Source organism: Hemiscyllium ocellatum, chromosome 37 (genome assembly GCF_020745735.1).
Source record: "Hemiscyllium ocellatum isolate sHemOce1 chromosome 37, sHemOce1.pat.X.cur, whole genome shotgun sequence".
NCBI lineage: Eukaryota > Metazoa > Chordata > Chondrichthyes > Orectolobiformes > Hemiscylliidae > Hemiscyllium > Hemiscyllium ocellatum.
The window spans coordinates 2514412-2527487 of record NC_083437.1 but is presented as its reverse complement, the minus strand read 5'-3'; the positions used below and the strand labels follow the sequence as shown (position 1 = coordinate 2527487).

Sequence of the window (13076 nt, the reverse complement as noted above, 5' to 3'; positions counted from 1 at the left end):
GATTAGTAATTTTGCAGTTGACACAAAGATTGGTCAGGTGATTAACAGTGAGGTTGAGTGTCTTGGGCAACAAGAATACATAAACGGGATGGTCAAATGGACAGATGGTGGCAGATGGAATGCAACCCTGAAAAATGTGATATGATACATTTTGGAAGGAGTAATTTGACAAGGAAGTATTCAGTGAACAGCATGACATTAGGAAATTCTCTAGAACAAAGGGACCTTGACATGTTGGTCCAGAGATCTCTGAAAGTGGCAAGGCATGTTTGTATGGTGGTAAAAAGTCATATGCATTTCTCAATCAATTACAAAAGATACAAAAGCTGGGAAGTCATGATGGAGTTGTGTCAAACTTTGGTGAGACCATGGCGCAAGTACAGCATTGCCCATTACATGAAGGATGTGATTGCACTGGAGTGGGTGCAGAGGAGATTCACCAGGATGCTGCCTGGGATGGAAAACTTCAGTTATGAGGAAAGGTTGGATAGGTTTGAGTTGTTTTCTTTGGAGCAGAGAAGCCTAAGGGGCAATCTGATCGAGGTGTACAAGGTTCAAGGTGAGGAGCAGGAGTTTTAGGGGACTGTGAGGAAAATCTTTTCACTCAGAGATTGGTGACTGTTTAAAATGTGCTGCCTGTGAGGATGGTTAAGGCAAGTTGCCCCACCCTTAAAAAGTATCTGGATGAGCACTTGGCATGTTAGAACATTCAAGACAATGGGTTAAGTACTGGTAAATGGGATTAGGTTGAAGGTCAGGAGTTTCTCATGTGTTGATGTAGACTCAACGGCCCTGTACAATTCTATTATTCTATGAATCACAGCCTCATTTGCACTTAGCTGAAGGATAGTTGGGGAATTACTGATCTTGTGCACACTTGTCATGCATTCTTGAACAAGAATGATAAATTAGGATTAAAACCCATTAAAGCAGTCATCAAGCTCCAAGACTCAGCCAAGTCTCTGGGGTAACAGGATTGAAAATACCTACTGCATGTGCACCACTTAAAACATAAAGAATGTTCCATGCGATGTATGGAAAAGGCTACTGATGCAAATGACATCAGAGTCACACACGAAAATGGTACTCGGGGAATTATCCAAACACCCTCTGTCGTATAAAAGAATGCATACCCTAACATTTTTAAAGTGACATGTAGCGTTACTAAAGAAATAGCTGAAAAAGCTCAGCAGATCTGACAGTATCTGTGCAGAGAATCAAAGTTAACATTTCAGATCAGATCAGTTCTGAGGAAGGGTCACTTGACCCAAAATGTTAACTCTGATTTCTTGCTACAGATGATGCCAGACCTCCTGAGCTTTTCCAGCAATTTCTGTTTTTGTTATTAAGAAGAAGTCCTTTTTGCTGTCAGTACATGACTGATGTACTTGATTCAACCACAATCACAGCCTCTGGAAATGTCGCTATCACAATGACATCTGCCTTAAACTTTTCTGGAGCAGGAGGTGTACCAAATGTTTTTGGAAACAAACTGTACCTCCAAAACGAAGTCCAGATGTAGTCTATAAAACTTCTGCTTTCATTCAGCTTCACTTGCCAGTATCCATATTTTGCATAGAGTGAGATATAAAGTTTTATAGCACAGAGACAGAACTCTTTACCTGATCATGTTCATATTGGTCATCAAGCATCTATCTACCATAATCCTATTTTCTAGCTCTTGACATGTAGCTTTGTTTGCTATGGCATTTCAAGTGCTCATCTAAACAATTCTTAAATGTCTCAAGAGTTCTTGCCTTTTAGGCAATGAGTTCCAGATGTCCACTACCCTTTGGGTGAAACAGTTTTTCTTTAATTGCATAGGGGTATGGAATGAGCTTCCAGCAGAAGTGATGGAGGTTGGTACAATTACAACATTTAAAAGGCATCAGAATGGGTGTATGAATAGGAATGGTTTAGAGGGATATATGTCAAATGCTGATAAATGGGGCTAGATTAATTTAGGATATCTGGCCAGCATGGATGAGTTGGACGGAAAGGTCTATTTCTATGCTTCACAGCTCTATGACTCTAATTGTCTTGATGAGCGTGTGACGAAATGCTTTTTTCAGCAATACTAAAATACTGTATCATTGCTACTCTTGAATATCAATGAGGACAGGCATTTTCCTAACAATTAGAGGAGGTTCTGTGTGTAGTAGGGCCATAGGATGTACTCGATGGGGCTTCAGTGTCCCTCCACCAAGAGTTATCCTCAGTTAGCTGGGTGGCTGATTCGTGATGCCAAGAGCATAGATTCAGTTCCCATAATGGCTGAGATTATCCTGAAGGTCCTGTCTTCTCAACCTCACCCCTCATCTGAGCCCACAGGTTAAACTCACAGCCAGTCATTCCTGTGGGAGAGCAGCCCGAGGTTTCCCTGGGACAGTGGTGACTTACCTTTACGGCCATGAAGGACAAATGCAACAGATACCTGGGAACACCCACGACCTGTAATTTCCTCTCCAAGCGAGTCACTATCCTGACTTGAGAATATATTGTTGTTCTTTCAGTGACACTGGATTAAAATTTACAACTACATCCTTAATGACTTTGTGATAAGTATGTCTCAGCAGAGAGCGTGTCATAGAGTCTTAGAGCTGTACAGCCTGGAAACAGACCCTTCCGTCCAACCTGTCCATGTTAACCAGATATCCCAAATTGATCTAGTACCATTTGCCAGCACATGGTCCATATACCTCCAAACCCTTCCTTTTCATATACCCATCCAAATGCCTTTTTAAATGTTGTAATTGTACCAGTCCCCACCACTTGGTCTGGCAGCTCATTCCAGACACACACCCTCTATGTGAAAAAGTTGCCCCTTAGGTCCCTTTTAACTCTTTCCTCTCTCACTTTAAACCTATGTCCTCTAGCTTTGATCTCCACTACCGTGGAGATAAGACCTTGTCTACTCACCCTATCCATGACCATCATGATTTTATAAACTTCTATAAGATCATCTCTCAGCCTCTGACATTCTAGGGAAAATAGCCCCAGCCTATTCAACCATCTCTTATAGCTCAAACTCTCCAACCCTGGCAACATCCTTGTAAGTGGTTTTTGAACCCTTTCAAGTTTGTGGATGACTGGTGCCTCTTTCAACCAGACTGATTTTGAACATTTAGAGATGGGATTGTAATGATTCAGGGTTTAAAGTTCTCTGACTGTTTCAACATATTTCCAACCAACCTGCTGGACCTGCACTTGATCTCTACTTCACATTCATGTGAGCTTAGTGAGTGTTTGGAATATTGAAGTTTCAGTACATAATGATGGTGAAACTTAGAGTCATGCAGTTACACAGCATAGAAACAGACCTTTGGACCAATTCGTCAATACCAAAAAGGTTTCCCAAACTATGCTAGTCCCATTTGCCTGCATTTGGTCCACATTCCTCGAAACCTTTCCTATTCACGTATCTTTTAAATGTCCAGATGTCTTTTAAATATTTTAACTGCAACCACATCTACCACTTCATCTGGCAGCTTGTTTCATACATGCACCACTCTCTGTGTGAAAAAGTTGCCCCAAAGATCCTTTTTAAATCTTTACCCTTCCACTTTTAAAACTATGACCTCTAATTTTGAATTCCCCTACCCTAGGGCAAAGAACTTTCCTATTCACTTGACCTATGCTCCTCATGATTTTATAAATCTTTATAAAGACACCCCTCAACCTCCTATGCTTCAGGGAAAAAGACCCCAGCCTATACAGTCTGACCATATTATGCAAACCTTCCAGTCCCAGCTATATCCTCATAAGTCTTTTTTGCACACTTACAAATTTAACAATGTTCTTCTGATAGCAAGATGACCAAAATTGTACACAGTACTCCAAAGTGGCCTCAACAATGTCCCATACAGCTACAACATCATAATGTATTACAAGTACTCTAAGCAGTGAAGACAAGCATGCCAAGCACCCTCACCACCCTGTCTACCTGTGATGCCACTTTCAAGGAACTGTGTACCTGCACCCCTCAGTCTCTTTGTGCCACAACACTTCCCAGGGCTCTACCATACTGTGTAAGTCTGCCCGGGTTTGTTCTTACCAAAATGTCACCCCTCGCATTTATCTAAATTAAACTCCATGTGCCACTCCTTGGCCTATTGGCCCAGCTGATCAAGATCCATTGTACATTTAGATAACCTCCTCACATCCATTTTACAACCAATTTTGGTGTTATCTGAAAACTTACATACCATTCTTCCTATGTTCACACCCAAATCATTTATAGAAATTACAAAAACAGTGCACCCAGCACTCATCCCTGTAGAACACAGCCTGTCACAGGCCTACAGTCCAAAAACAAACCTCTACTACCACACCCTGACTCCTACCATCAAACCAATTTGTGTTCAATTGGCTGGCTCTCCCTGGATCCCATGTGATCTAATCTTACTAACCAGTCTACCATGCAGAACCTTGTCAAAGACCTTGCTAAGGTCCATATAGACAACGTCTACCACTCTGCCCTCATCAATCTTGATCACATCCTCAAAAAATCTCATGCCAAGTTTGTGAGACACAATTTAAATTGCACAAAGTCATGCTGATTATCCCTCATCAGTCCTTGCTTCACCAAATGCAAGTAAATGCTGTCTCTCAGAATTCTCTCCAACAACGTACCCACCAATGACATCAGACTAACCAACGTATAGTTCCTGGACTTTTTCTTGCAGCCTTTCTTAATTAAAGACACAACATTAGCCACCCTCCAGTCTTCCGGTACCTCATGTGGCTGTAAATTATCTCTGCTAGTGGCCCTACAATTTCATCCTTTGCTTCCCACAATATCCTGGGATACACTTGGTCAGGTCCTGGGGATTTAACTACCTTTATGTAGCAGCTCCTCTTCTGTAATGTGAACTGTTTTCAAGACATTACTATTTATTTCCCAAGTTCCCTAGCTTCCATATCTTTCTCCACAGTAAATACCAGTGCAAAATATTTGTTTAGAATCTTACCCATCTCCTGTGGTTCCACACTCTTTAATCTTTGAATTCACTGTGGTCCCGTGTGAAAAATTCTATTGGCCTCTCATTTACAGTGACACATAGAAATTCAAACTCTTCTCTCAATTATTCCTACTCTTGTAGGATGCTATGTTGAAGTTGTCTCGTATGGCAATTTTCTAGAAATCACATGGAGGTTGAACAGTTCATCCACTTTACTAACACCTTCCACCCCAACCTCAAATTTACCTGGACCGTCTCAGACTCCTCCCTTCCCTTCATTTCTATCTCGGGCGACTGACTCAACAGGGACATTTACTATAAACCGACCGACTCCCACAGTTACCTAGATTACACCTCCTCCCACCCTGCCCCCTGTAAAAACGCCATCCCATATTCCCAATTCCTTCGCCTCCGCCACATCTGCTCCCAGGAGGACCAGTTCCAATACCAAACAACCCAGATTATTGCTTGCAAATGAAATGAAACATTTTATTGGCATACTAAGTAATAACCACTGCATTCTAGTCTGGAAGTTTTAACTTAGTTTATTTTTAATATCAAATTCTTCCATTATGGTACGACTTCTGTAATATTTTAATACATGGATATTCGGTGCATTTTACTTACTAGTTTGCTGACTGTGTGAATTCTTCAGTATGTTTAGTTGCTTACCACGCTTGATAACAGCTGTGAGTGGATTTCTAGATTTACTTGTGCTGGATTCAGACTGCCCTCAGGAAAGGGGAAACCCATGACAGAGAACTCTGCATCTTTGTCACTAGCTTTCTGCAAGATCTGCTGTAAACACCTCTGTGCCACTAACGGCCAAATTTAAAGCAAAATAATCTTCAGTTGAGTCAATGTCATCTTTATCACTGAATAAAATCTGTTGTGCAATCCAAGGTCAGTGTATGGATTCCATTGTTTGTCCTGTAAAATAATATTCAGTCAATGCAATAGTTCAAGAAGGTGGGTGATTACCACTTTTCAAGATGTGATTAGACATGTGCAACAAATGACATCACTAACCCATGAAAACATGAAAATAGGAATGATATTGATTAAGGCCTAATATTATCAACCAATGTTTTGATGTAAAAGATGACTTCCCTTTATCTGATTCCTTTTATGTGCAATGAAATGTTACTTCTAGAAAAGAATGAAGACCACCATAGGGCAGCACAGTGGCTCAGTGGTTAGCACTGCTGCCTCAAAGTACCGCAGTCCCAGGTTTGATTCCAGCCTTGGATGACCGTTTGTGTAGAGTTTACACATTCTCCCTGTGTCTGTGTGGGTTTCCTCGGGGTGCACCAGTTTCCTCCCACAGCCCAAAGATGTGCAGGTCAGGTGAATTGGCCATGCTAAATTGCCCATAGGTTAGGTGCATTAGTCAGAGGGAAATTGGTCTAGGTGGGTTACTCTTCGAAGGGCATGTGGCCATTTTGGGCCGAAGGGCCTGTTTCCACACTGTAGGGAATCTTATCTAATCAACCAGTTATAACTATGAAAGAAATTCTAAAAACAAACTCACATTTGGAGAGAATCTGTGGAGAGAAAATTAGTATATTGACATTTTGTAATTGAAAATTATTTCCTCAGAGTTTTGTTTTTATTTCAGATTCCCAGTATCTGCATTATTTTTTATTACATTTTCCCTGTGACTAACTTATGATCAAAATGAAAATTGTGAAAAATTGACAGCAACTACATTTCCAAGAACGTAGTGCAAAAAAATCCTCAAATTTCCATTACTAAAACAATTGAGCTGTCATGGATGCTTGTGTACAGAGAAAATACTAGTTAATAACAATGCTATTAAAAGCAAATTAGAACCATTCAATTTAATTGAATCTCATTTTGGAGACAGGCTCCAAGAATGTGTGCACCATAAAAATGAGTTCCATTGTTAAAGTGCTATTTTAACTGCCATCCATTTTTGTGACCAAATTAATGCATAACTTTGTGTGTCTGTGTGTGTACGTGTCGATATATGACAGTGTATGTGTGCCAGCCTGCAAGAGAATGTGTGTGCATGATTAAGTGTGTTAGAATGTGTGCATATATGTCTGTTGCTGTGTGTTCAGGTGTGATCAGGATGGTTCAGTCTTTAGGTTGATTGATCAGCTCTCTACTTTCTGTTACAGCTCCATCTACAGTGTCATTTATACACCAAGTGAGTCGTACAGTGGACAGTGTTACACTATCCTGGTCTCAGCCTGACCAGCCCAATGGAGTGATCCTGGACTATGAACTCCAGTATTATGAAAAGGTATGCATTCTAGAATTGACACAAAGTTGAAATGAAAATTCTTCAGAGAGTTGAATTTAAGCTATGTGTCAATTGTGCTCAGTTGATCATATCTCCTCTGAGTTAGAAAGTGGTGCAATCAAGACCCAGTCCAGTACACTCCAGTAAACAATTATTTCTATGCATTTCTTTTTCATTTATTCTGCCAAAATGGGCAGTTTCACGTGTTCCCATATCATGTTCTAATTTTCAGATATTTGGCCACTTTCTTAAACTATCTATATCCCTTTGTAACAGGCCGACATCCCCTCAAAGTTAACTTTGCAACCTATCAGTATGCCATCACCAAATATGGCAACCATACCTTGGGTCCTTTCATCCGATTCGTTTGTCAAACATGTAAACGGGTGAGGCCCCAGCTCTAATCTTTATGGCAAAACATTTGCTATGTTCTGCCAACTACAAAATTCACATTTATGCCTAATCTCTGCTTCCTATTCGCTGGCCAATCTTCAATCCATGTCAATGTATTAACCCTTACACCGGGAGCTTTTATTTTCGTCTGACATCTCATTAAATGCCTTCTGAAAATCAAGGCGCAATATATCCATTAGTTCCCTTTATCCATTGCGCATGTTGCTTCATCTCAGAACTCCAGTACATCAGTTAAACATGAGTTCCTTTCACAAAAATGGCAAATTAACTTGGCTGTAATTTTCTGCTTTCTGTCTCCCTCCCTTTTTAAATAAAGGAATTATGTATGTTATTTTCCAATCTCATGGAATTTTCGTTGAAACTACAGAATTTTAGGAAATTAGAACCAGCTCATCAACTATCTCATTAGCCACTGCTTTTAAGACCCTAGGATGAATTCCATCGGGACCTGGGGCCTGTTAGCTTGCAGCTCTGGTAATTTGCTCATTCCCACTTTTCCCCCAATTGTAGTTTTCATGGGTTCCTTCCTCCCTTCCATATGCTAATTTACAGATACTTATCGGATGTTGCTTGTATCCTCAATAGCAAACACTGACATAAAATACCTGTCCAGTTCATTGTCCATCTGTTAATATGCCACTATTGATTCCACTATAAACTCACATTCTATAAGACCACTGTTTATGTTGTTAACATTTTCCCTTTTTAAATATCTATACAAATTCTTAAAATACATTTTCATTTTTAGTTAGATTTCTCATTTTTTAAATTTTCCCCTCCATGTCAACCTTAGGGCTAAAGGGCTACGGGGAGAATGCTGGTAAGTGGAGTTGAAATGCCCATCAGCCATGATTGAATGGCAGTGTGGACTCAATGGGCCGAATGGCCTTACTTCCACTCCTATGTCTTATGGTCTTATGGTCTTTCACTCATCACTGCTCATTTTCAATTCGATCAAATATTCTGACCCACTACCTACATTTATGCAATTATATGCATTTTCTTTAAGTTTGATGCCATATTTATGACACGATGGATGTTGGATCCTCCTGGGATATTGACTTTCTGTTGGACTGAATCTATTCTGTATTCTGAAATATCACTTTAAATGCCTACCATTAAATGTCTATTCTGCAAAAGTGAGGACCACAGATGCTGGAGATTAAAGTTGAGAGTGTGGTGCTGAAAAAGCACAGCAGGCCAGGCAGTATCCGAGGAGCAGGAAAATCGACATTTCGGGAAAAAGCCCTTCATCAGGAATTCCTGATGAAGGCCTTTTGCCTAAAACATTGATTTTCCTGTTCCTTGGATCCTGCCTGACCACATGTGCTTTTCCAGCACCACACTCATTATATCTCTATTTATCTATCCTGTAATATAATTTGAAATTCATTTTAGCCACGTTCCGTTTTTGTGTCGTCATAATGGTTCTCATTTAAATTTAAACTGTTAGCCTTGGACTATTCCTCTCCTTTAAATGTAAAATTCAGTCATGTTATGAATCCTTGCTTTTATAATTTCTTTTCACCACCCAAGCTATTTCTACAATCTGGTTTCTTAAGCTTCTCTTATGCTAACATCATCATTAATTAATAGAACAATCCCTTTGCCTTTTCTTTGGTTCCTGCCCTTCCTAACTCTTCTGTACATTTAAATATTCAGGTCCTATGTCATCCAGTAGCCATTCCTCAGAATCAACTAATAGATTGCACTAATTTATTTTCATTGTCAATAGCAATTAGCTTTAATTTTTCATTTTTATATTCTGTGTAGTAAGGAATGGGTGACATTGCTAGTTATTCTAAGAGATTCACTTGGCAGCCTGGAGTTATGGAGCTAAGAAGTCTTGAATATTGTTTCATTTTTATGCTTTTTAACAAGGTTTTGCAATATTGATTTAGAGATTTGGGCAGTTAACAGTTCAGCCACGTTACAAAGTTATACTGAGGCCTAGCAATAGGAGTAAAAAATGAGGTCTGCAGATGCTGGAGATCACAGCTGCAAATGTGTTGCTGGTCAAAGCACAGCAGGTTAGGCAGCATCTCAGGAATAGAGAATTCGACGTTTCGAGCATAAGCCCTTCATCAGGAAACAATAGGAGTCTAATAATAACTTTAATGTAGTCTACTTGGACCACAGCAAGGCTTTTGATAAAGTCCAAAATGGGAGACTGATAGCAAAGGTAAGAGTCCATTGAGTGCAAGTCCATAGTCTGTCAGTGTGAGAGTAAGGGGCTTATATTCAAAGAGGATTGGATTTTTATTGTAGACATTGCCTAGATCTGCATTCTGCTAAAATTACATTCTCAATACTAAATTGTTAACTTCTATTTGTTTTGTAAACTTAGTGTTCAAGTTATTTATAAGGTCTGGTTTGTAACAATTGAGCAATTGAGCAAGTTTGATTGTCATTGAATGTTTTAAATTCACTGTGTTGGAAATGCAGAGTTTGTGAAGCTGATTTAGTTTGGCTTGCTATCCCCTGTGTCATAACATTTCACCCACACCAATCTTTAAGCTATGCATTCAGTTTCCTTAGATGTAGTTCTCATGGTTAAAGGAATCAAAGTGTATGGAGAGAAAGCAGGTACAGAGTACTGAGTTTGACACCAATCATAAATGGTAGAGGAGACACAAAGAGTCTACTGCTCATTTTTTCTGTGTTTCTAATTTAGTTTCTTTTCTACCCATATTCTTGTGATTCAAATTAAGAATCCAGCACCTTTCAGGTGAGTTTTGTTGTTAATTTGGTGCTACCACCTCAAACTGACTATGCAAAATCTCATTGTCTGACCTCCTTTGTCATTAGTAACTACATGGGTCATGATGACAGAATATTCCTCTTTCCATTGCAAGGTCTATCTAGCACTGAACAGGTGTCCTGAAACCTGACACTAGGTGGGCAACATAGCCTTCCTGACTCTCTCACTTTATTGCAGAGAAGTGTCGATCCCCCGGCTATATTATCCACTAGCACTATTACAATCCGCCTTGCCCTCCCCCCATCTTCATATCTCTTTCGCTGTCCTGTCCTAACCAAATCAAAAGACCTTATTTGTGACCACCATTTGGAAAAAAAGTTAAGGTAACTTTCCCATTTCCTGATGCATCACAGTATCTGCACTTTGTCCTTCAGTTTATAGATATTGAGTCGAAATTCTTGAACCACAAATGTTTAGCAGAGACCTGTTTTACCTGGTGCCCAGGATTATCCAAATCCTGCAGTTGCAACACATCATCTGCTCTGTTAACTTTATTGTATTTTAATTAATTTGTTTTATTCATTAATTTGAAATTAATTAATCCTACTGTTCCCAATAATAATTTTTTGGAACAGACTGTGAGGCAGTGCGACCTTAGAGTAATACTGGGAGGCTCAATCTGCATAGCAGGATCTTTGGAGGCTTTCTATTTTAACTCCAGTGCATTATTTTTTAAATTACAGTAGAAATAAGGATAGGATCATGAGAATCCTCATAAATGTTTTATTACCAAGTGCCAAACTGAGAAGTACTTGTTTCCTTGTCTTGTGTGTGTAGGATCAAAGTGAGCACAATTCTTCAACTGTGAAGAGCCAGACAAACACAGCCACCATCCGCAGCCTCCGCGCTGGCACCATCTATGTTTTCCAAGTGCGAGCACGGACAGTGGCCGGTTTTGGCCAATACAGTGGGAAGATGTATTTTCAGACAATGACAGAAGGTAAATAGGCACGCACAAAATGAAAAAAAGATACCAAGTGGGTTCTATTCATGAATTCAAAACCAAGTTACCTTGAAATGAATATTTTCTAAATGTTTAGTTTTCAATGCCATCACTGCATATAGTCCTGGCATCATCATTCGATATGACTTCAATGCATTTTTTTCTTTTATGTACAAAAGTGTCTAGTTAGGGACAGCCGTGCTCTATTTTAGATCATGATGGATTTGGAGCGATTGTTAAGAAGTACATTAACTTGATTGTCTTGATTGTGAGCCATATTTTTCACATTTAACATTATAGGAATGTCGGTCACAGAGTACCATCATCACAAGGAATTTGGTTTCTGAATTTTCAGTCACTACTCATCTGAGAACAGATTGGGAAATTCAGAACTGAATACTGAAGAAGATTCATGTTGAATTGAAATGTTAACTCCATTTCTTTCTCCACAGATGATGCCAGACCTGCTGAGTTTCTACAGCATTTTCACTTTTTATTTTTTATATGGACACTGTCAGCCATCTGGGTAATTCAAACATCCTTTTGTTTAAGGATGGGACATAAGCAAACAACTATAGCACACCAGCAGATTTGTCTTTTTGTTTAAGCACGGACAAAAGAACCATCATTAGTTGAATGTGAAATGGATTCCATTGAGTTTTCATTCTATTATGGCAGCTCCACGTCCAAACTTTATAGAATGATTGTGTGTAACCAAAAGGAGGTCTTTAAAGGAAGTCTTTAAACTACAGAAGCTTGGTTCTGTTAAAAAAAGACCACCACAATCAGCCAAGGTAATGAATAGTAATATTTTTGACAGTGAGAGAAGGACTTTACAAAATAGATCAAAGAGAATTTTGTTTTATATTTTCTGACTGGGTAATCTAAGATGGAGGACAGAAAAAATTTCTAACTGTAACAGGTTGCTCCTTTTTAAAGATATTTTAGGTGTCGGAGGTGGTTTCCTTGAATTCCAGGAACTGCAATTACTGTTTTATATGTTGTTGCATTGTTTTGGAATTTTGGATAAAGAAAAGACAAAACAGCAGCACTTTTAAAAGGGAGAGGGGCAGACAAAGGCAGCACATGGTCAGGTCAGTGCAGGACAGAGAGAGAGAGAGAGAGAAAGAAACCTACATTGCTCACTGATACAGCAGTGAACCTGCGCAATTACTGCCTTTGCTGTTTGAATTCGCGTATCGCTGAACATCGGAGTGCATCTCGGAAAATTAACAAATAGGAAAATTCACAACTGATCTTGGACGAGGGCACAGCACAGAGACAGATAAGTCTTAAGTGTGGCCTTGGGAGTCTGCAGTAGTGAATAGAGTGAGTTCTTTCTAGATTATATGTTTTATTGACATCTTAGCGAGTTTTGAGAAGACTCGTAGCTCAGCTCTGGATGTAGGTTTGCTTGCTGAACTGGAAGGTTAGTTTTTAGATGTTTCACCACCATACTAGGTAACATCTTAAGTGAGCTTCAGATGAAGCACTGGTGGTATAGCTTGCTTTCTATTTATGTGTTTGGGTTCAATTGGGTTGATGATGTCATTTCCTGTGGTAACATCACTTCCTATGATGAAGTCATTTCCTGTTCTTTTTCTCAGGAGGTGGTAAATGGGATCCAAATTAATATGTTTGTTGGTAGAGTTCCGGTTGGAATGCCACGTTTCTAGGAATTCTCATGTGTGTCTCTGTGTGGCTTGTCCTAGGGCGGATGTGTTGTCC

At 39.5% G+C, this 13076-nt stretch overlaps 1 protein-coding gene across 1 annotated transcript in view; it reads left to right on the top strand.

Moving 5' to 3' along the window:
* LOC132833749 (ephrin type-B receptor 2) overlaps positions 1 to 13076 on the top strand; it is a 336527-nt gene that overhangs the window by 201895 nt on the left and 121556 nt on the right. The window contains exons 6-7 of the mRNA XM_060852277.1: positions 7106 to 7230; positions 11183 to 11345. Coding sequence (XP_060708260.1) covers positions 7106 to 7230; positions 11183 to 11345 — 288 coding nt within the window. The remainder of the gene's footprint in view (positions 1 to 7105; positions 7231 to 11182; positions 11346 to 13076) is intronic.